Source organism: Lolium perenne, chromosome 4 (genome assembly GCF_019359855.2).
Source record: "Lolium perenne isolate Kyuss_39 chromosome 4, Kyuss_2.0, whole genome shotgun sequence".
NCBI classification, from domain to species: Eukaryota; Viridiplantae; Streptophyta; class Magnoliopsida; order Poales; family Poaceae; genus Lolium; species Lolium perenne.
In genome coordinates this window covers 194879671-194904088 of record NC_067247.2, presented here as the reverse complement: position 1 = coordinate 194904088, position 24418 = coordinate 194879671, and the positions used below count along the sequence as shown (strand labels likewise).

The 24418-nt window shown below is 53.1% G+C and overlaps 1 protein-coding gene across 1 annotated transcript; it reads left to right on the top strand.

Moving 5' to 3' along the window:
- The first annotated feature begins 449 nt into the window (after positions 1-449).
- LOC139839244 (uncharacterized) lies at positions 450-24405 on the top strand. Its single transcript, XM_071829296.1, has 4 exons — positions 450-509; positions 2327-2507; positions 2805-3061; positions 24334-24405. Exons 1-4 carry the CDS (start codon positions 450-452, stop codon positions 24403-24405), a joined length of 570 nt encoding a protein of 189 aa, XP_071685397.1.
- The last annotated feature ends 13 nt before the right edge of the window (positions 24406-24418 follow it).

The window sequence follows — 24418 nt, the reverse complement described above, 5'->3', positions numbered from 1 at the left end:
GCCGCCTGAGGACCTGCGGCGCCGCCTCCATCTATCCCCGTACGGGTACGTCCTTCCCGCGGATTCCGACTGTCGATTCTGTAAAGAATTGGCAGATGTCTTTCTTTTATGTGCGGAACGAGAGCCCGGCCTTCGACCGGCTTAACCTGCCGGAATACAACCCGGCTCCGCCAGTCGGCCGGATCAACTGGGGCTACAACCCCAAGTCCTCGGACCCGGACGCGGAGGTGAACCTCCTGTGGGACTTCCTGGGCGCGTGCGTCACGGGGGGCCGGCTGAGTGCCGAGGACCTCCTCTGCACCTACATCTCGCGCCGGGTCATACCGCTCCAGTGGCGCGTCCACAAGATCGGCCACATGTCCGGCCGGCTCGACCCGACACGGACGTCGAAGTTGGAGCTCTCCAAGTCCCAGGTGGCTCACCGGGTGAACAACATCACCAAGGCCAACATGCCGGACAACTGGGACTGGGGGCTGGCGCCTTACGATCGGGAGCAGCCGCCTGAACTGGTAAGTTTGATGTTTTTCCGTCTTCCGACTTGCGGCAGCATGGCCGACTCGATATTTGTCTTGTTTTCAGCTTTTCACCCGCCAAGGCATCGAGGATGGCGACTTGGCGACGAAGGTCTGGACGCCGGATCTCGTTGACCCGGCTGACTTAGCCGGCGACCAAGCTGGCGACGACGATCTGCCGGTGGCGCAGGATCAGGGCGGCCAGGGGGAGCATAACCCGCCGCCTTCGCCTGAGCATGGGCAGGAGCAGGAGCAAGAGCAGCCGCAGGCGGAGCCGGCCCAATCCGGCACGGGGCCCATCCCGGCGGTGCCTCTGCGCGCGGCGCCGCCTACGAGCACGGCGACTTCTGCGCCGAAGGGGAGGAAGCGGGCCGGCGTCGGGTCCACGGCCGCTTCGGAGGCAAGGGCCAAGAAACAGCGCCGGCTGGCGCCCAAGAAGGTCCCGGAGAAAGCCGGGTGAGTTCTTTTTCCTCTGTTGTTTGATTCCTTTTCTTTCCTTCCTCTGTACTTATCTTTTCTTGCTTGTTCGACTAGGGCCGCGATTAAGTTTACCCAGGGAGGCGGCTCTCGGCAGGCTCCTCCCGTCACGTCGCCGCTTCAGCGGCAAAGGAGGGAGCCAACCCCGCAACCTTCAGCACGCGCGCGCACGCCGCCGGCTGCTAACGTGCCGCCTGCGGCCACGCCACCTTCTGCGGGGGCGTCTTCTTCTGCCGCGCCTTCTGCGGCGCCTGGCGGCGGAGACCAGGGTCAGTCGGCGCGCCGGCCGACCCTAGACGATATGTTCCCGCGCCGCGCCCCGTTTGTGGAGCGGGCAGCCGGAGCTGGCAGGGGCATGCCATCTGTGGCAGGAGCTGGAGCTGGTGGGGCTGCGCCGCCTTCGACCGGAGTCGGCGGGCCCGCGCCCAACGTCGTGGTGCTGGAGAGTTCTCCGAAAGGAGCGCCTCAAGCGCCGGATGCGACGGCTCCCACCGGGCCGACTGCCGACCGCGCCGCCTCGGCCTTCGGAGTCGACGAGGAGGAGCCGACCGGGAAGGAGCCGGCGAGGGGGAGCCGCGCGCTCAAAGGACGCCGACTCCCGGCTCTGGTGAGGACGAGGGCCCGCCGGGCCCAACCGAGGGCCTTCACGTGGCCAAGGGGGCCCGGCTGCTGCATGTGCCGTCTGCCTCTGACTCCAGCCTTGGCTCGGCTGGCACCATGGAGGCTGCGTGGCATACGGCGGATTCTTGCGAGGTGTTCAACCGGGAGGGGCAGCCTGGTACGGCGCCCATGAAGATGGTCTTCTCCGGCTACCGGGCCGGCCTTAAGAACAAGGCCGCCGAGGCCCTTGCCCAGCTAGCAACGCTGGAGGATGCTGACAAGGTAGGTGTCTTCTTGTTTTTGCAATTTTGTTATTATCCTGGTAGCCCTCCGAGGCATGGTCCGGCTGCTTGGAGCCGGTCCGGGTTTCGTCTGGATATCTGATTGTTTCTTTCAGGCGGTTACGGAGCGACGCACCGTCTTGTACAACAAGGTGGTGACTAGCTACCACAAGGCCAAGATCGAGCGAGCCGGCTTGGCTCGCGAGCTGGAGGCTGTCAAGGGTGAGGCCTTCTCTCTTTGCCTTTACTCTTTTTTACGCTTCTGTTTTACTGACGGCTTGTTTTTGCCGGCTTGCAGCTGAGGCCGCCCGGGTCCCGCAGCTTGAGTCGGACCTCCGAGTTGCCCGCGCTCAATGCGCCACAAGTGAGGAGGCGAACCGGGCTGCTGCCGCCAAGCTGAAGGTGGCTGACGGGGAGCTGAAATGGCTGCGCCTTCTTGAGGCTAACCATCTCAAGGAACTTGCCGCCCTCAAGAAGGAACAAGAGGAAAAGCTGGGGGGTCTGAGCAAGCGGTTGGAGGAGGTGGAACGGCAACGGCTTTCGCTCCAGCAAGAGGTGACCACCAAGTCCAACGAGCTGTCGGCCACCACCAAGCGGTGGTTGGAGGAACTTAGCGCGCTCGACCGCGGCTTGGCGGGTGAGTCTTTTGTCTTATGCCTTCCCCTTTGCCGGCTTTCGGCCGTCGGCTGCCGGCTTAGGTTGGCAGCCGGCGGCAGAAACTTGATTTTTTCGATATCTCCATCTTCGGGCTGGGGGCAGTCGGTTCTTGCCGGCTGTCGCCAGGCTTTCTTTAGAACTTTGGAATCTCCATCTTCAGGCTGGGGGCAGTCGGATCTTGCCGGCTGCCGCCAGGCTTACTTTAGGACTTCGAAAATTTGCATTTTTCAGCTTATTTCGGCTTTGATGGCTTCTGACATGCTTTTCTTCTTTGCAGCGGCCTTCCCTGAGGCGCAGGAGGAGGCGTTAGCGGCTGTTGGCAGGGCGCGGGAGGATCGCCGGCAGGCCACTGGGGAGCAGAGCTCCGACTGCTTCACCATGGACGACTATCTGGCGTCCATCGCCGCCCGCGTGGAGCCGGTCACCAAGCTTGGCTGGGAGCTGCGGAAGGCGGCGGAGGAGCTGATCCGATCGCCGTGGCCGACGGAGACGCTGCCAGAAGATCTCTCCAAGCTCATCGCTTGGCTGGACAGGGCTCCCGACCGCTTCTTGGACTGGAAGGAGTCGGCCACGCGCGCCGGAGCCGATATGGCGCTATCTTTTGTGCTCTCCTGGTATAACGAGGTTAGCCTCGACCAGTTGGAATTCCGGCGCGCCGGCGTGGAGGACAAGCTCCCGGCGGAGAACAAGACTGCTCGGCTTGCCCGCGCCTGCGCCATTGCCGACTTCGTCGACAAGTCCATCTTCATCGCGGACCCGAATCCGCCGTCTGACGACGAGGAGGAGGCGGCTGAGGACGAGGAGGCAGACGATGTGCCCGAGGATGACCCGGCGGCCGGCTCGTCGATGCTCCCCGGCTGGTTACTGATCCAGCCGGCGCTTAGCTTTTACCCGTTTCCTTATGCTTTTGCCAAGACAATTCGTTAAATCCCGGGATGCCGGGTGCATATGTAAGACAATGTTATTATCCTTTTATTAAGGCACGCTTTAATGTGTTTGTTAATCATCTGTGTGCCGAGTTGCTTTCTTTCGACTCGTTCGCTTTTTCCCATCCGCCCCACTCTTTGGCTGTGCCCTTGCCGGTCGTACGTCCGACTTGCGATCCGTCGCCGGATCAAGAGCGGGCCGCTGGTGAGGCCGACAGTATTTCAGTCGAACGAGCTGAATTCGGCAATCCGGCACTTTTATGAAAAGTTGCAAGTCAACTCGCTTTTACTCTTTCCCTTAGTCGTTTTCGCGTGCCGGCTCCCTAGGCCTTACTCCCGCCACCGGACAGCCGGGTTGCGGTCTGTAGCTGGATCGAAGCCGGCTGTCGGAAACCGGATCACGTTACTGAGCCGACCGCGTGAGAGGGTTCAAGCCAATTGGCGAAACAAGGTAAAGTACGCGAAAAACTTGTCGGAAACAGCGCTCTTGGCGCAAGCTTTTTCATAACTCACAAAAGGGATACAAGGGATACATACATTCCTGCTCTCATGTGTAAAATGGGCGGAGTAACCTGACATTCCAGGGATGTTTAGTCTCCTCGTCAGCCTTGTCCGGCTTGTTTTTCTTAGCCTCTTGGGCATCTATGAGATAGTAGGAATCATTGCCTACCGCCTTGCTCACGATGAAGGGACCCTCCCATGGGGATGATAGTTTATGCTGTCCGGCTGTCCTCTGGATCAGCCGGAGCACTAGGTCTCCCTCTCGGAATGCTAAGGGCTGGACCCTCCGGCTGTGATAGCGTCGGAGGCTTTGCTGGTAGATAGTAGATCTAGACTCAGCCAGCAGCCGGGCCTCTTCGACCAGGTCAACTCCATCTTCGCGAGCTTCTTTGGCTTCGGCTTACGTGTAGAGCTTGATCCTTGGCGCGTCATGCTCGATATCGATCGGCAAGACGGCTTCGGCCCCGTATACGAGGAAAAATGGTGTGAAGCCGACTGAGCGGTTTGTCGTTGTGCGCAGGCTCCACAAAGCACATTGGGCAGTTCTTCAATCCAGCAGCCGGCTGCTCGCTCGAGCGGCTCCACCAGCCGGGGCCGGATGCCGGCTAGGACTAAGCCGTTAGCCTTTTCCACTTGTCCATTGGACTCTGGGTGTGCCACAGAAGATAGGGCCATCCGGATCCCCATTTCCCCGCAATAGCGAGAGAAGATGCCTTGGGAGAAGTTGGTGCCGTTGTCGGTGATGATGGTGTGGGGGTAGCCGAATCTCACAATGATTTCCTTGAGGAATGTGACGGCTGTGGATCCGTCCAGTTTCTTGATTGGCTTGGCCTCGATCCACTTGGTGAATTTGTCAATCATCACCAAGAGGTGTGTCATGCCGCCTCGCGCTGTTCTGAATGGGCCTACCATATCCAAGCCCCATACGGCAAACGGCCATGTGATGGGGATGGTTTTCAAGGCGGAAGCCAGCTGGTGTCTTTGCTTTGCGAAGCGCGACAGCCGTTGCACTTCTTCACCAAATCTTCGCGTCTCGAGCGCGATCGGCCGATAAAAACCGTGCCGGAAGGCTTTGGCCACTATGGCTCTGGATGAGGCGTGATGTCCGCACTCTCCTTGATGGATTTCCGTAGGAGTTCAATCCCTTCAGCCGGCTCGACGCACCGCTGGAACACCCCACTTACGCTGCGTTTGTACAGCTGGTGGTTGATGATGGTATAGGCCTTGGCCCTTCTCTCAATCTGCCTGGCCTGGACTCTATCATCAGGCAGCACACCGTCGGTGAGGTAGGAGAGGAATTCTTGTGCCCATGAAGGTACGCATCTTATCTCGAATACGCTGACCAACAGGGCCTCCTGCGTGGGAGCTTCCGGATTCGACTGCATGGTCGCCGGGTTCGGCTTGCTAGCCGGCGGGTTCGGCTTGCTAGCCCCCGAGTTTGGCGATGAAGCCCCCGGGTTGGACTGAGAAGTCCCCGGGTTCGGCATGCTAGCCGGCGGGTTTGGCTTGTTAGCCCCTGACTTGGGCGATGAAGCCCCCGGGTTTGGCTGAGCAGCCCCCGGGTCAGCCGGCACGAATATTGAATCCGAGTCCGGTGACGGTATGATGGACGGCTTCTTGAGAACCGCCAAGGCGACACCCGGCGGAATGGCTTGCCGGGTTGAGCCAATCTTGGATAAGGCATCAGCCGCTTCGTTATTTGCTCGTGGCACATGGTGGAATTCGCAGCCGTCGAAGAAGCCGGATAACTGCTGGACATGGAAGCGGTACGAGGCCATGTTGGCGTCCTTCGCGTCCCAGTCGCCAGATGCTTGCTGTATGACCAAGTCGGAGTCGCCGAAGCAGAGTATGCGACGCACGCCAATCTCCTTGGCCAGCTTCAGCCCATGAATGAGCGCTTCGTACTCCGCCACATTGTTGGAGGCGGCGAAGTGGATCTGCAGGACGTAGTCCAGCCGGTCTCCCTTGGGAGAGGTGATGACGATGCCGGCTCCCAAGCCGTTGCGCATCTTCGAGCCGTCGAAGTGCATCTTCCAATGCGTGGAATCCGGCACAGGCGGCAGGTACTGCATCTCAGCCCCGGCGACCAAGAAGGCCGCGCGGATCTGCGACTGGCTGGCTGTGCGTGGCTCGTAGAGGATGGTGGGGGCGGCGAGCTCCAGGGCCCACTTGGCAACCCGGCCGTTGGCATCCTTGCTGCCTATGATTTCTGCCAAGGGCGCTGTGGCAACCACCCTGATGGGGTGCTCTTGGAAGTAGTGCTTGAGCTTCTTGGCCGCCATGTAGACGCCGTAGGTGACCTTCTGGTAATGGGGGTAGTTTTGCTTCGACTGGGAGAGCACTTCGCTAAGGTAATAGACTGGGCGCTGAACCAGCTGCTCCCTGTTGCCGGCTTCTCTGCGCTCCACCACCAGGACAACGCTAACCACTCGGTTGGTGGCTGCGATGTACAACAACATCGGCTCCATTGAACCCGGCGTTGCAAGGATTGGCGCGGTTGAGAGCACGCGCTTCAAGTCACGGAAGGCCTCATCCGCCTGCGGTGACCAGACGAATTTGTCCACCTTCTTCATTAGTTGATACAGGGGCAGTGCCTTCTCCCCCAGCCGGCTGACGAAGCGGCTCAAGGAGGCCAGGCAGCCAGCAAACTTCTGGACGTCCTTGAGGCACTGCGGCAGTTCCATCTTCTCCAGGGCACTGATCTTGTCCGGGTTGGCTTCGATCCCTCGCTGAGAGACGAGGTAGCCAAGGAGCTGGCCAGACGGCACGCCGAATGTGCACTTGGCCGGGTTGAGCTTCATCCGGAACCTTCTCAGATTGGTGAAGGTTTCTCTCAGGTCATCAAGGAGGGTAGTCGTCTCCTTGGTCTTTACAACGACATCATCCACATATGCGTGAACGTTTACGCGATTTGATCCTGCAAGCATTTTTGCATGCACCTTTGGTAGGTGGCGCCTGCATTTTTCAAGCCGAACGGCATAGTCGTGTAGCAATAAGCCCCGTACGGGGTAATGAACGAAGTCTTTATTTGATCAGCCGGATTCAAAGGAATCTGGTGGTAGCCTGAATAGGCATCTAGGAAAGACAACAGTTCACAGCCGGTAGTCGAGTCTATGACTTGATCTATGCGCGGCAGGGGGAAGGGATCCTTTGGGCACGCCTTGTTCAGGCTGGTGTAGTCGATACACATGCGCCAGGAGCCGTTCTTCTTCAAAACCAGGACCGGGTTCGCCAACCAGTCCGGGTGCAGCACTTCCATGATGAAGCCGGCAGCTAGGAGCCGGGCGATTTCTTCACCGATGGCCTTCCTTCGTTCTTCGGCGAAGCGCCTGAGAGGCTGCTTCACCGGCTTGGCTTCAGGCCGGACGTGGAGGTGGTGCTCAGCCAACTCCCTCGGCACACCCGGCATGTCTCTTGGAGTCCACGCGAAGATGTCCCGATTCTCACGGAGGAAGCTGGTGAGCTCGCTTTCCTATTTCTTGTTCAAGCCGACACCGATGGTGACGAACTTGTCCGGCTGCGCCGGGTCCAGCAGGATCTTCTTGGTGTTATCGGCCGGCTGGAAGTGAGTCGTCCCAGCCGGGTTGCCCGCAGCCGGCATGTCTGTCTGCGCGGCTTTGGCGAGGGCGACGGCGTCGTGGATGAGCTGCTTCTCGGTGGCGATGACCAGCGTCTGGGCCATCTTGAAGCTCTGCGTGGCGCAGTCCATGGAGCGGCGATAATCGCCGGCTACGGTAATGACCCCCTTGGGGCCAGGCAGCTTCATCTTCAGGTACCCATAGTGGGGCACCGCCATGAACTTGGTCAGGGCCGGCCTGCCCAGGAGCGCGTGGTAGGGACTCACGAGGTCCACCACCTCGAAATCGATTCTCTCGGTGCGGAAGTTGTCCGGCTTCCCGAACATCACCTCCAGCGTGATCCGGCCGATCGGCTGGCAGCAATGGCCTGGCACGATGCCATGGAAGACGGTGGGGGTGGGGTGCAACTCGGCCTCCTGGATGCCCAGCTTGCGGGCGGTGTCGCGGTAGAGGATGTTGATGCTGCTGCCGCCGTCGATGAGGACGCGCGAGAAACGCACGCTGCGCCGGGTTGTGCCGATGGTGGGGTCGAGGACCATGGCGTAGCTGCCCGGCTTTGGCAGGACAGCCGGTGTGTCGCGGCGATCAAAAGTGATGGCCTGCTCGACCGGGTTTAGGTACTGGGGGACCGGCGGTATGACCGCGTTGACCTCGAGGGAACGGCGCTCTTGGCTCGTCCTGTCCTCGGGCTCGGAGGTGAAGATGATGTAGGTAGCATCTTCGGCCAGATACCGGCCGGCATGGTGCACTTGGTTAGCCTCGTGGTGCTCGAGGTTGGCGTTCTCTGCGCCGGCTTGGCCACCCGGCCCGCCGGCTGGTGGAGGCGGGGGTGGAGGCGGTAGAGGTTCACCGCTTGTCAGCCGCTTCATGAAGTGGCAGTCGCGGGTGGTGTGGTTGGAGGGGTTCTTGCCGCTGTGGTACTTGCACGGCGAGTCGAGCATCTGCTCGAAGGTGTACTTCGGCTTCCACTGCCGGTCTTGTTTCTGGCGGCGGCTGCCGCCTGCCGCGTTGTCTGCCACGGCGGCCACGTGGGCGGAGCCGTACCGGCGGTCCGGCTGGTCGCTGTGGACGCTTGCCGCGGTAGTTGTCCCGCCGGCTGCCGTGCGAGGCGCCCTCGGCCGGCTTGTTGTTGTCCCGTCTTGCTGGGGCCGGTGAAACATCAGCCGGCGCCTTGCCGGCTTCCTCTGCCAGCGTACTTGTCTGCGATGACCATCAAGGCGGCCATCGTCTTGGGCTCGCTGCGGCGTAGCTTGTGCCACAGCATGGTGTTGGGTCGGCAGCCGCCCATGAAGAAGCTGATGGCTTGCATCTCGTGCACGCCCTCGCAAGAGTTGCGCATCTCGCACCAGCGCGTCAGGTACGCGCGGTCCGTCTCGTCGGGCCCTGCTTGCACATCTCAAGCTGTTGAGGGCGACCCGGCCGGCGATAAGTGCCGGTGAAGTTGCTGATGAAGGCGGCTTCGAAGTCCAGCCAGCCGTTTATGCTGCCGGCTGGCAGGTTGTTGAGCCACGTACGGGCGGAGCCGAGTAGCATGAGGGGAGTAGCGCACAGCCCGGCGCTTGTTGCCCTTGGCGATGCCGACTGCCGTGGAGTAGTCCAGCAGCCAGTCTTCCGGCTTGGCGGTGCCGTCGTACTTGGGGGTGTCGCGCGGGAGCTGGAAGCCATCGACCATGGGCTCGTTGAGGATCCGCGGCCCGAAGCACTTTGGGCCGGCTGGCCCCTCTTCTTCCGCGATGCGGGATTGAACCAGCCGGTCGAGGCGGTCTCGGCGTCGGCGGGCTCGATGCGCGGGCCCAGCCGGAGTGTGCCGGCCGGCGCGCACCGCTTGCTTCGGAGCCGCTCGGTGATGACGGCGGGGCCCGAGTCTTGCTCCCGGTTCCGGCTTGGAGGGGCCGGCTGCGGCTGCCGCCGCTCGGCTGGTGGCTTGGCCGGCCCGAGCCGTGCGTGGCCCGGGAATCATGGCGCCGGCTTGGCGCTGGGGAGGAGGACTCGGCCGTGTCCCCGGCGCCTTCCTGTCGTTGCTGCAGCTCCACGAGCGTGAGAAGCTGGGGGCATTGACATACCTGGGGTCGGCGATCTGCCCGTTGGCTGCGTTGAGCAGCTCATCACCCGCCGTGTCCGGGGCGGCGTAACTCTTCGCCTTCGAGGCGGTTCAGCTCTTCTGCGGCGGCACGCCGCGCGCACGTTCTTGTCGGGGGTGTTGTAGACGGGGAGCTCCGCGGACGGAACCGGCGAAGGAGCGCCGCCACGGGCGATCTCAGCGCCAAGGTCGCGGCCCTCGCGGCGGATGTGGCCAGCTCGGCTTGGCTCGTCGCCGCCCGGGAGTGAGGCCGTGGGCGCGGTTGTACTCGCGCCGGGTGATCTCCATCCGGCGCTTAGCAGCAGCCAGCTCTTCGGTTTGCTTGAGGAGGAGCTGGCGGTGCGCCTCCAAGTCCGCCTCGATGGCGGTGGGGTCTCCGCCGTGCGTGAGCGGGGTGCTCAGCTTTGCCCGGACTGCATCCAGCCGGGACGGTGGTGGTGGCGCTTTCGGGCCCGAGCCGGAGGCGTTGGGGTCGATGTTGCGCTCCAGTTGGGGCCGCGCATGCGCGGGTTCTGGTGGGGAGCTCGCCGCCAGCCATCATGACTTGCACGACGGCGGGGCTGGCGGGAGCGCCGCTGCCGGCTCGCGGAGGAGGGCTAGCGCAGCGCAGCACCCGCCGCGGGTAGCGCGGCGGTGCGACGGTGGCGACGTAGACGTCGAAGCCGCCGAAGGAGATGACGCTGCCGCCGGCTGGGAAGGGCCGGTCAGCGAAGCAGCCAGCGTTGTCGCCGACGCAGCCGAGGGAGCCGAATCTCCGCATCAAGCCCGAAGCGACTCGCTCGCCGGTGGTGGTGGTGAGGCCCGTCCGGATGAAGACACCGGCCGAGGATGCTGAATGCCCCACGGTGGGCGCCAAATGTCGTGGTATCGTCACGGCATATGCCATAGGGTGGCTAATCGAAGTGGTTCCTGAGGGATCTCACGGCGGTATCCGGATGCGGGTATGGGCACGAGCGACACGGCGACGTACCCAGGTTCGAGGCCCTCCGATGGAGGTAAAACCTCTACTCCTGCTCTGAGTGTATATGATGATCACACAGTACAATGGTGCTCCTAGAGCTGTGTCCGGCTGCTCCTGAGAGGCTAAGGAAGACTATGGTCTCTCTCACAGGGGCAGCTCAGAGGTGGGTGAAAGCAATAAATGATCGATCCCCTGCACGAGAGGGGGTAGTGCGGCTTATATAGGCACCGGCACTTTACATATAAGACCCTATAGTTTACTGGCCGGCTTGGCCGGCTCCGGCTTCCGCTCCTTCCCGAGGCGGTGACGTCAGGAGTGGTTGAGGCATCGTGGCCTGTCCCATCCGGCTGCCACGGTCAGCGGTATGGAGGAGGTGTCCCTGTCGCCGTCAGCCACTGTAGCCAGTACGGATCGTCGTAAGCCCTGACGGCCTGTCCGGCGCGTGGCACTATTGCTCCACAGTGCCCCGCGCTTTACGGAAGATGGGGTCAGCGTGGACTTTGGGAACCCGGATCACCTACCCGGTTCCTTCCAGTGCAAGACTCGCCAGCCTCGAGTCGGTCTGAGGTACAAACCCCAGTCGGATATGGCTTGTAGAAGCCGGCCCAACTACAGCATTGGTGGCCGTAGCCAGGCCGACTAGGACCTAGAGCCAGCCGGCTTCCGGACCAGCCGGCCACGGCGCCAGCCGGCTGCTCCTCAGCCGGCCTTTGCCGCGAGCCGGCCAGTGGCCAGCCGGCTGCTCCGCGTCCATTGCCCTATCCGGGGTCTTCCCCCCGACACTACTGCTATGGACCCATAGTCCAGGGGTGAACTACTCACACATCGATCCGGAGGTAATCATGGCGATGAAGACCCCTCCGGGAGATGATTCCCCTCTCCGGCAGGGTGCCGGAGGTGATCTCCTGAATCCCCCGAGATGGGATTGGCGGCGGCTGCGTCTCTAGAAGGTTTTCCGTATCGTGGCTCTCGGTACAGAGGGTTTCGCGACGAAGGCTTTAAGTAGGCGGAAGGGCGGAGTTGGAGGGCTGACAGGGGCCCCACACGCTAGGGCGGCGCGGGACCCCTTAGGCCGCGCGGCCCTAGTGTGGCGGCGCCTCGTCGCCCCACTTCGTGATCCTTTCGGTCTTCTGGAAGCTTCGTGGAAAAATAAGACCCTGGGCGTTGATTTCGTCCAATTCCGAGAATATTTCCTTTGTAGGATTTCTGAAACCAAAAATAGCAGAAAACAGCAACTGACTCTTCGGCATCTCGTCAATAGGTTAGTGCCGAAAAATGCATAATAATGACATATAATGTGTATAAAACATGTGAGTATCATCATAAAAGTAGCATGGAACATAAGAAATTATAGATACGTTTGAGACGTATCAGGAGGACATTCACAAGTGAGATGTCGGGTGTTACCACCACCTTGCCAAGACCCAATACCTTAGAGCACGTGTTGTCGCCATATGATACGGTAGAGTAAGAAGGCTCGAGGTCGACAATAATATTCTTGCTTCCGGTCATATGACTTGTGGCTCCACTATCAACCACCCATTTAGCACCACCGGAAGCATAGTCCTACAAGGAATCAAGTCTTGGATTGAGGTATCCATTTTTCAATGGGTCCTAGCATGTTAGTAACAAGGGGTTTGGGAACCCAAATAGTACAATCAACATTGTCCTCTTGAGGACCAATAAAGCGAGCACAAATATGTCCATAGTAATCAATAAAAAGAACATGAGAAGGGTTGTTAGAGCCAGCGAAACCCTTCGAGGCGGAGTTGGGTACTCCATCCCTTCTTGAGCTAGCATTGCTCTCCTCAAGGTTGATCTCCATGTTCTCATTGTTCTTCTTCTTCTTGGTCCTCTTATTCCTCTTCCTCTTTGGCTTGGTAGCCACTCCTCCTTCATTGCAAGAGCCCTCTTTGGCTCCAATGACCCCTTCTAAGTACTTGGTTTGAACTTGGAGTCTATCAATCTTGGCCTTCAAACGATTGACTTCATCTTCACGCTCCGGGTGTGGATGACAAATATCAAACACTTGGACTTCCTTTGCTTTGTTCACCCGAAAATGTTCCATCAAGGCTTCTTCTTGGAGAGCATTCATCTTCATGAGTATACGCTTGTCACTCTCCAACTTGGCAATGTCACTTTCATGAGTGCCACACGCACGGTCCTTGCTCAAAGGAGAATACTCCTTCAATGCTTCCTCTTGCATGGAATTGACCTCCATGAGCTTGGCTTCCCTCCTCTTCAAGGAGGTTATTTCTTCCTCATGATCACAACAAGTGGCCTTCTCCTTGCTCATGCGGAGACATTCCACCAAAGACTCTTCTTGCATGCTACTCAAACTCAATAGCTTGGCCTTGGTGGTCTCAAGAGTGGCAATTTCTTTTTCATTGTTGCAACCTGAGGTCTTCTCTTTGCACAAGCGGTAATATTCATCCAAGGCTTCTTCTTGAAGAGCATTGACCTCCAAAAGAAGAGCATTGTGCTTTCTCAAGGAAGCAACTTGATCAACAAGCTCGTCATGGCAAGAGTTGGGGTCTTCATCATCTTTCTCTTTGTTAGCTTCCTCGAGAGAGAGCATCTTCTTTTTGAGCTCACCCATCAAACCAAGAGCATGGTCTCGGTCCTTGATGAGTTGGGAGACAATAGCCTTGTTGGAGTCTTCAAGGACGATGACACTAGCTTCAAGAGACATGCGCAAATTTTGTTCATCTTCAAGCTCTTCTTTGAGAGAGGCAATCTCATTTGCCGCTTCCCTTTCCAACCTCTCCTTCTCCTCTATAAGGTCTTGTGCCGCACCAAGTTGGCTCAAGAGATCCCCAACATGAGTCTTGGTATCCCCTTGCATGTTAGTGAGAAAAGAATCCAAACCCATAATCTCACGTTTAACGGTGAGACTAGTGGCATCATCAATATATAGGGCATTAGTCAAGGATGATGGTTTGGAGGGGGATTTTACCTCCGTGGATGCCTTTGCCATAAGGCAACGAGCATTGTTGGTGGCGAGGTTCTCATTTGGAGAGTCGAAGAGGGAGTGGTAATGGCGATGGCGGCCACTCCCTCTCCTTCCTTGTTGGAGCTCTTGTCCCCACGTTCTTCATCCTCATCGGAGGAGTATTCTTCTCGAATGATGAATGCTCTAGGCTTCTTGGTGAAGGAGACCTTGTCGTCATCGGACTTGGGGGAGAACTTGGAGAATCCTTTGGAGAGTGACTTGAACTTTTCCTTGCGGATAAGCCTTCCACCATGATCTTCTCTTCTCTCAAACATACAATCCGCGACAAAATGATTCTTGTCGCCGCAATTGTAGCATGTTCTTCCCTTTTGCCCCTCCCTTGGGCTCTTGGAGAAACTTCTTGGAGAATCACGTGATCTTCTTGGTCTTGTGCTTCGGGACTTGTTTCCATCCCAAAATTTCTTGGCGGCGAGAGCCATGTGCTCATGATAATTGATCTTGAGATCATCCGGTCCCCACTCAATGGGATCCTCATCGCTTTCACTAGCCTCATGTACCTTCATCTTCAATGCAAGGTTGGGCTTGCGTGTGTTGTGGGCGCGAGCAACAAGATCCTCCGCATTCTTCTTGGAGATGTCCAAAGCGATGACTTTGCTAAGAACTTCATCGGATGTCATAGAACGGAAGGAGGCGTTTTGGCGGATGGCTGTCAACTTCACTTCCTCATAAGGGAGGAGAGCATTGTAGAACTTGCGCTTAATCCAATGGTCATCCACAAACGTTGCTCCAAGATATTGCATTTGTACGGCAAGAGCGATGAGGCGCCGGTACATTTCTTCGGGGGTCTCTCCTTCAATCATGACGAAATTGTTGGCCATGTTGTTCACTTCATCGAAACGAGAGCTTTGGATGCTCGCATTTCCGAGGAAGATCTTGTCGAGTTTATCCCATGCTTCCTTGGCAGTCTTGAGCGAGCGGATATGAGCGCGGTCCTTTGGAGTGACGGCCATGTGAATCATGTTGATTGCGGTGGCGTTGAGTTGGTCATCCACCACATCTCTTCTTGTCAAGCTCTTTGGGTCTCATGGTGAGTAGCCTTCCTCAATGATGCGCCAAAGCTCGGTAGATGCGCTGCGCACATGTGAACGCATTAAGAATTGCCAATTTTCAAAGTTATTTGACTCAAGTAACAGTGGTGAACCATGCGACAAGATATGTGGCATAGGTATTGGAACATTTATGGTGTAATCACTTGGTGGTGGCACCTCATGATAACCCCCTAGACGTTCCGCAACTGGTGTCTCATCCTTCCCCTTTGTTGAAGTGCCGGTCTCCCCAAGCCCTTTCTTTTGTGGATCTTTTGTCGCTTGCGTGACAAAATCAACAAGAGGAAAGGGGTTAGCTTTTGGTGGGGGATCCTCGGCACTTGCTTTAGGATCAACACTAGGGTTCGGTTTTTGAGCAACCAACTCCATCATCATCGCCTTCATTTGGTTAACGATGGATGACTCCAATTTCTTGAGGTCATCCAACGTAGCCGTTGTGGTATCGACGGGAGATGATGGAGCGGGTGGCACAAGGGAAGGTGACCCATTCGCCACACCCACATCTTGTTCGGCCATTTCTTAGGCGGTAAAGCCGGAGCAAGAAAACCTTGCTCTGATACCAATTGAATGGATCGTAGCGAACAAGAGGGGGGGTGAATGGTTGCTACGTCAAGTTTTAATCTTTTTCAATTTTAGTGCAATGGAAGGTAAAGGTGATTGCTTTAGTGGTGTTGGTGATCCTACAATGATTCTAGAACAAGTGAAACAAGCAAAGGAACAATCACAAGATAATAAGAGTAATGAGCGGGACAACCGGAGGGCGCGGAGACGAGGCGAGGTTTGTTTCCCGCAGTTCCTCCCACAAAAGGGAGTACGTCTGCGTTGAGGAGGTGCTAGCCTCACACAAGAGGCTAGACGGCCACACCACGAAGGAAGGCCTCACCTTCTTCCTCGAGAGAGCTCCACGAAGGTGCTCCCCCTTCTCCACTAAGACACCGGTCGAGGCGGTGATTCCTTCACAAGGTTGGGGCGAGCTCCACACCACAAGGAGGCTCCCAACAACCCATGGAGCTAGTACAACACCAAGCTAGCCTCCATGGATGCACTTCCTCCAATGTCCCACAATAGGAACCCTAACACCAAGATCCACTAAGGAATAGCAAGTATTGGTGAAATCTCTCTTGGTAGAAATATAGATCGGGGTCTCCTCCACCACTCCTCAAAATTTGAGCAAGATTGGTTGGATGGTTGGGGAGATCCTCAAGGATTAAGCTCAGCAACAATGGAGGAGAGAGAGAGAAGAGATAAAAATGAGTTGGGGAAGAAGGGGCCCTTATATAGGCTCCTCCAAATCCAACCGTTATGTCCAGTTTTCGCCTAAGCGGTACTACCGCTTTTGGGAAGCGGTACTACCGCTCTGAGTTCGAATTCCCCAGATCTGGTCCACGTGGACGCAGAGCGGTACTACCGCTAGAGGTACCGCTCGAGGTACCGCAATGGGGTCCAAACCTTACTGGATCCAAAGCGGTGCCGGAGCGGTACCGGGCTGCATCGTCTTGCGTAACTAGTTACGGTACCTGGGCGGTACCATGGGCGGTACTACCGCTCCAGGTACCGCAGAGGTACCGCAACTCGTACTGTGGGACAATTTCAGCGCAGAACTCAGAGCGGTACCATGGGGCGGTACCTATAGGGGTAGCGGTACTACCGCTACAGGTACCGGTAGTACTGGCCTGGCTAAAACTGGTTTTCTCCCCTTTTTCTCTCCAGCCATGTCTCCTCGCGATACACACACAAAACCAGAAAACCTATAACTACGCTTCAGTCCTCCGATCTTGACGTGTCCAGCGAGGTCACCGTGCACTTGCAAATCTAGCAATGGTACTCAAGGCACACGGTGAGATAACTTAAGTGTTGTCATCAAACACACAAAACACGGGGTTTATACTTTGCTCTTTCAAGCCCCTTTTGTCGCGGGCCGTATTACGACCCGCGACAAAAGGACCTCTACGTGGCGCGCGCAGAACGCTGCTGCTTTAGGGTTTGAGTACGTGGTGCAGCACACCACCACCCCCCGCCACCGCCCCCCCCTTTTATTTCATTTTTTCATTTCAAAATAAAAGTTGCATATATTTATACGCTACTACAAGTTGTACACGTTCATTCATTATATATAGATCGAGCAAACAAATATTGGAAGGAAAAGTCTATTCATAGATTCACCTTACACATATACATGGAGCTTACTACTACCGGGACATATACATATACATGGAGCTCCCTACTGCCGACGCCTCTTTGGACTAAACCGGCCGTTGTCGTCTATTACTTCTATCAAAAGATATGCCGCCAGTTCCTCTGTAATTCCTAGTATGTGTTCATGTGGTTGGAGTGTCTCCCGCATGTAGTCGACCTATATATATATATAGGAAAATGAGATGAATATGATTATATCAATCTTGATAACGAAGTATTGACGATAATAAATTAAAGTTGTGAATGTTATTGCTTACGCTAAATCTATTATTGTTGTTCTTCTCAGTGGTTAACATGCGAATGGACTCGCAAACATAGTATCCACATAGATTCGTCCCCTGTGGCTGCTGGGCGCACGGTACAATAGTAAATGTTAGCTTGTCTGCGAAGTGCTCACCCGTAATAACCTCCTTGAAAGATTTCCAAACCCTTCCAGGCAAAAGAATGATAGAATGAATGGATGATTAATTGATATCTCACGAAATATATAGCACGACAATGATTGAAATTACCTCTGGAGAATCTCCTGCAAGTCGCGGAACCCATCCAGGCCTCTATTCAATGGGTCGCTTACTTCAACAATTCCCTTTTCAACTTGAATGTTTAGCAGAATCCAGTGGAAACTGCACACATGTTTATATTGACGCCATGAATTAGACTTAACATCGAGTAAGAAAAAATTAATGTGCACAATAGATCAGTAAGACTCTCACCTGTAGTTGTAAGGAAAGAGTATTGAACAGAAGCTTTGCTCCACTATAAACCTCGTTAGGTTTTCCACCGTTTTTTCGATTTTATCCTTTACGGTTTCATGATGTACTTTATCTGGGTCAACAAACCCAACATTGTACACCTTATTATGGCTGCATTCAAGCATCTTCAGTCTGCATATATAAGAGAACACATATGATATAATGAGTATATGCAATGAACACATATGATATAATGAGTATATGCAATTAAGCCTTGTTTTCCACTAGTCGAAAATATGGATACTGGACTCAGTAGACTTCTATCCTAGTATCTTAATTGCCATGACCCGTTGTAGCTTAATTAAAGTAGTAGTATTTTAAATTATGTATTTGTATGTATCTTAATTCCAGTTGTACCGTGTTAAAATGGAAAAATTGTAGCTTCGTAATAAAATGTGTTGTATGCACTATTTTAATTTCATCATCGAGATGTGTGCGTTCATTTACTATTGGAGTGTGTCACAATATTTATTGTGTTCAAGCTTATCCTAATGGGGATTTCCAAAATAGTAGTATTTAGGAAGTTTGAAAGGAACATGGATAGAAAAAGATAGAAATATGCCGCATACGTAAATAATGGTTCACACATGCATGGAGAAAGTCTAAACCTCTCACACATAGATAAAGTTATCACGCATGTCAATGAGGATGGATGTGGCTTTGCCGAGGACTAGAAGACAACCTACGTTCTTGAGGGGGATGAGCTTTCTCCGAAAACCTTGGCCATAGGCGGCTCGTCATCCTTTGTTTGTGTCTCCTGCTTGAGTGGCGGAGTCTGTGAAACGTGTCGAGATCCTGACTCCGGAGGAATTATACTCGGGCATGTGTTCATTTGGTCAAAGCCAAATAACTTCAAGTAATTAACTGTTTAAATAGAAATGAGCTGATTAATTGCGTCGTAACAATTTTTCATAAGTGGACTAGCATAGAAGTTCACCTGACAAACATCACTCATTAATTACAACCTAGTTGAATTGGTATTGAAACTTAGTTAAACCCACACATGCAAAACCAATTTTTCATGCAATTTGAGGTCACCAGCTGCACTACCGTCCGGACGCCACCTGGCCTAAAGTCGAGTTCCACGACATGTCACTCCATGGAGTGCACCCTACACCAGATAAACCTCTCCTCGCCGTCTTCCATGGTGGTGCCGCCCCTCAAAGACTCCTCTGGCAGGATCTCATCATCGCTGGTTGTGAAGCCGAGGCTCTTGCAGAGCATGTCAAAGGAAACACTAGTAGAGGATCTTGCAGAGCATGTATAGGGATGGGTTGACTTGGAAGTCGCATGTCCCCCGGAAGCTTTGCCACGACACCAACCTCGTGCACTAATTGAACATGAAGTGCCTCCTTACGGGGTGAACGTATCGATGTTCGGTCGTGTAGGGACACACACTATCCGATAGGACTCACCCAAACCGCATCCTCTTTTCTTTCTACCCCGATTCCACACTCTCTCAGTTTTCCATCCCACCCACCCTACCGCCGAACCATCTAGTAAGGAGAGTTGCCAGCATCCACATATGCTCATCGAAGACGGCAAAAAGCGATGGGGAGTATGGTGCGAGCCTCCATGCAAGCCCTAGACTTACGGGTGGACGGTGGGGGCCTACCATCGCCATAGAAGAAGCTTCATGCCGGGAGGGGGGAGGGGGCTTTATAAGTTGAGCCACGGTGGCGATAGACCGGCGGAGGCGGCTAGGTTTAGTCTTTCAGGTGTGTGGGACTGGGTGCTTTTTTCCGGTTATGTTGGTGTGATGTAATCATATCTCGTTAAAAGCTTTTAATTAAATATGGGCTCACCTTTCAATTAAAGGTGGACTCTCCTCTGAGGGAGTCTTCTTATAAGAAAAGTACAAGAGAATCCTTTAATCAACTAATTAGCACCATGTCTGGCAATGCGGAGTGCTTTAGGACTTCACATCATCTAGAGAAGACGATAAATATTAGGTTACAATGCATTATCTCTTATTGGAGAAGGGAAGACAAGTCGTACAATGGGGAAAATAGATTTCTCTTATTTCATAAAAGCTCATCTTTTAGCTAAGGGTAGACAACCTTCTCTTTCTTCCCTCTTTCTCCTCCAATTAAGCAGAAATTCGACGTGGCAAGCCTAAGGGAAGGTTGGCGTCACCCCATTGTACATGCCCTAAGCACCCGACGAGGAAAGTTGAGTCGACACAAGCGTTAATCCTGGGCTCAAGTGGGAATTGTAAACCCTAGCGTCTAGCCTAAGCGCCACATTGGGATGCCCTAATGGCACTTACATGTTGGTCCTACCTGTCATCTATACTTGACATGACGTAATGTAAGGGTATTATGGTTTACTTGAATTTTCTTTTAGATCAACAGGTGTACTATCCCAGTATTTGAGACGTTTGCGGGGTAGAATTAGAAAAGGGATGTGCATTGCATCGCAAAACTAGGGAAAATTTTGTGCTTAATTGCATAAAACCAAAGAGGGACCAAGTTTCTCTCTCGACACAAGCTAGGGTTAGGGTTTCGAGAGTGCGACAAACTTGGACATGATCTCTTCTAGATTAGGGTTTTGAGAAGAGGGGAAACATTTGCATCTCATATTTTAAGTTGTGTGATTGAATTTGAAATGAGTTTGAATTGAAACTCAAACTCAAACAACACTAAGAAAATTCCCAATTCAAACAATAATATTATAATATGATAATACAAATAAGAAAAGAATGCAAATATCTCATAAGAAGCTCATTAGGGAAACATTGAGCTTTATTGATCACCACACACAATATACATTGTCTTTACAAAATTCAAATGGAATAATTATTACAAGTTGAGGGAGTCATCCTTGATCATCTTATTTGATCCCTGCATAAACAAAAATAAAACAGAAAAACCACATTATGCCAAGTGGCAAAGCCACTTGGCAGATTAGTAAAGAAATTGGAAATTGGGGGATAATATCAACCAGGCCGAGCTGATCCACAGCTCACACAAGTATCAACCATGAGCAGTACAAGCAGCTCACAAGGGTGAGTGCATGCTCACCAACACACACACACAGGGGGGAGTCACCACACCACAACACCTTGTTGTCGATCAAGGAAGTAACCAGGGGAGGTATAAAACCTTTTCAATCACCAAACCCTAGGATCCATCGACACAAGCTCCAGCAGGGTAAGCACAACAAGAACATCAAGAACAGGAAGAACACACAGTAGCTAAAACCACCCAGCATCCATTCCACCAAGGATTGATAGCTGTTGAGCAAGAAATGGTGGAGTAGCACCAGCACAAGCCAACAAGGAGGAGCAGGGCAATCACTAGCAACCACACAGAAGCAAAACCTCTACAGCAACACCAATCTAGGAGCTAGAGTGAGGTATACATCAAATCATGCGCAAACCAGATGGTTTTGTCCATAATCTTGCACAAGCATGACACACACAAACACATAAGGGGTGGAAAAGCATGTTTGATCATCATTTGGTCATAGAGCAAGTGATTCTGGTGAAAAATGGCAAAGCATCAGAGGTGAATCAAACTACTATCCATGGTTATGCCAATCATTCACATGGTAGCATCTTCCAAATGGAAATATGAAGGAATTCATCCCAGACAATTAAACCATAACTACCAGACTACACTAGCACTTTTAAAACCATCAGAACAAGGCAGTATATATGTTTCTCCCAATATTTTTCAACAACAAAAGCTACTGGCAATCCAAAATGGATCACCCAACAAGCATTTATCCATTCACAGCAAGCCAACAAGGTAGGAGATACCAAAACAGCAAATATATGCTGCTAGGGCCAACTCAACTACTTAAAAAGCATCCAAGCAGCTAACCAAATACTTATATCATCACCCAGAAGGGTTCAAAGAGGAGCTAGGGTCCCCAACAGTTGTTGGCATCCCTTTAGCTCAATCATATCAATCATAAGATTCATCACTGCAAGCAGTTGATCTCATTTATCCAATAATTCATGATAAGCTATTCAGATAAATGAAGTAAACAAGCAACCAGTAATAAAAACACTTGCAAATGATCCAGTAGATCACTGCAAGCATAAGCACATGCTTTATTAAGCATTAGCAACCACCAGTACATGGTGAGGTGCTACATAGGCACAAGAATCATCACCAGCAAAGCACAGATAGGAGTACAGTAAGAAACCATCAAGCAACTGATGATCATATGATCATCAGAGCTTGCTAGAGCCTGCTAGAGCCAATCATAGCATCAGTAACTCATGCTAGTTACTGAATTAGTATAGCCAAGCTATAACTGAATAAATAGAAATTGAAATATGACTTTATAATTGTATCAAGAAGTACATCAAGGAAATGATGTACCACTGAATCAAGATACACAAGGATGGCACAGAACCACACTTCACACATCACTGGCACTTGCACATGCAAGGATTGCTCAAGGCAATCAAGCCAGAGAGGGAATATATGAATACACATGAATAGGCAGTAGCACAACAGCAGCTGGCGCAACATGGCAAGGCCATGAGCATCACAACATGCTCATGAGCATGAGCCTCACAATGGTAGCATTAGATAACAAAGACATGAGAATTACAGTAGCAGTAAGAGCATGGCATGAATAGCAGCAGTAGGCCAAGCACTAGAGTTAGCATAGCAGCAACATCAAGCATGGCAAAGAGAGCAGGAGCACAAGCATAAGCACAGGGACACAAGCATGGTAGTAGGAGTAACGCTACTGGTGAACTGGCAAGTCCAGTGCACCAAGGTGGAGGGTGCTAAGGCATCTAGAGGAGGAAGACGAGGTAGCACAGGTGAGAGAGAGGAGAAGGGGATAACTACCTGGAGCAGAAGCACCACGGCACCACCGTGGCGGCACGGCGGCACAGCCTGGCAATGGCAACGCCAAGCCGCAGCCAAGCCAAGCGTTCGCTGAGCACGAGAGCCCCAGCGTAGCACCAGCAAGGCACACGGCAGCCCCACGGCGTCCAGGAACGCCGGCGTGTAGCAAATCGCCGCCCGCACCGCGCAAACCCTAGGCGTAGTAGGATTGGGGGCGAGTAGGGGACGCCACGACCTCCAGATCGACGCAGACCACCAGGTGCGCCGTCGAAAGGTGAGGCGGATACGACTAATCTCATCGCCGGAGACCGCCGGAGATGGCCGGAGTAATTCGGCGACGGCGATGGCGACTTCGGTGTCGCGAGAGCGAAGGGTTAGGGTTAGACACGCGGGGACGAGGAATGAGACGAGTGTGGCCGAACGGGCCGGACCAGGCCAAGCTGGTCCGACCTAACCCTCTGGGTTCGCCCTGACAGGTGGGCCCAGGGGTAAAATGGTCTTTTCACAATTCAATTTAAACAGAAACTTTGACATAAATCCATAAATTGTAAATGACTCTAAAAGAATAGGGTAAAATATGCAAACCACTTAAAAAATTATTCCCTATCATAAATAAATATTGAATAGAATATTTGAACCAAGTGAATATTAATCATTATTAAATCCAAAGAATAATGCATTAATAAAGCCACTAAAATAGACTTCATATTTTTAACAATTAAATAAGTCCATAAATTATTTTGGACAAAAATAAATCTTGGTGATATTCCAAGAAACTATTTTCACTCTTAAGGAGTATAAATAATTGTTCTTATTCGCCACATCCGACATTAAATAATTAAGCATCGGGAAGGGGGGAAACAAACCCTAAAATTCAAAAGCATGCATATTTGAATCTTTAACCATTGCCCTTATCGGAAAATGATGCTATCTTTCAGAAACAGAGGACCAAGGTCAGTCCAAACAATACAACTGCACTACCTTGCAGTCACCAGGCAAGTTCATCACTTGCTCATGTCAATTTGAGTATTTTTATCAAATTACTTGCAAAGTATTATACTTATCACTCTTGCATGAAAAACAAAAATTCTAATTTCATAACTATGAATATGACTATGTGGTGGGCAATGGAACCATGGTATGAGTATGGTGGAGGTTCCATTGCACTGGGTGTATATCCATCTAGGATCAACAACAAATGTCGTCCAGTGATTCTTGTGCCGTAAGACCCGTGTTAACCATAAGATCTGGAGTGGGACGGAGTAGTCAGTTGTGTTTCTTCCTCTCGTACATCAAATTATGCGCTTACCGTAGCAGTTATGTCTTGCGAGAACAACCGGTGGGTGGGGATCCCATTCTAATTCACCACGGTAATGCGGTCTATGATGGGTTGCAACGACCGACGAAGGTATCGAGGTCGTGATACCTAATAGTAGTCGAGGTTGGATGGTATCCAATGGATACGCTGACCGGCGAGGATCCAAGGTCGGAATTGCAACAAAGGGTGGGTGTGCGGAGTCGCGGAGAAACATAATGATTGACTAGGACCTTATACCGGGCCTCACACCATGGAAGTGTGGACGGGAATGCTGCCCGGTTGGCACCATGGTTAAGATCTTTTATGGGTTAAGCAACACACCTCTGCAGAGTGTAATGAATCGTGACCTGTCACTCCTTGTTTCGGGTTATGGAACTGTGAACGCGGCCGGAAAGGAGCTCCATGAAGTTCTAGACACCCGGTGAAGGCTGACGGACATAGCCCTTCCAAATAAAAGCAACCTTTTGAAAAAATGCTTATAAAAACATGCATTGGTGTTTGAATTTCTGGTCTAATGCCGTAGCTAGTGCATAAAACACCTCTTTCCTATAATGAACTTGTTGAATACGCTCGTACTCATATCTCTTATAATCCCATGCTTAGATTGTCTGAATCACCTAGAGGAGGCCACTGAAGGACAAGAAGGAGCAGATGGGATCTGCTATGAAGAACCAGACCTCTCTGGTGGAGTAGAGGGGATTGACTA

What these genes read in the sequence shown, in the direction of transcription:
- LOC139839244 (XM_071829296.1), top strand. Translation starts at nt 450, where the DNA reads ATGCCGGACAACTGGGACTGGGGGCTGGCGCCTTACGATCGGGAGCAG. An exon ending in GCTCGACCGCGGCTTGGCGG is followed by an intron (nt 2,508 to 2,804) that starts GTGAGTCTTTTG and finishes TCTTCTTTGCAG; the next exon opens with CGGCCTTCCCTGAGGCGCAG. An exon ending in TCATCGCTTGGCTGGACAGG is followed by an intron (nt 3,062 to 24,333) that starts GCTCCCGACCGC and finishes TGAATCACCTAG; the next exon opens with AGGAGGCCACTGAAGGACAA.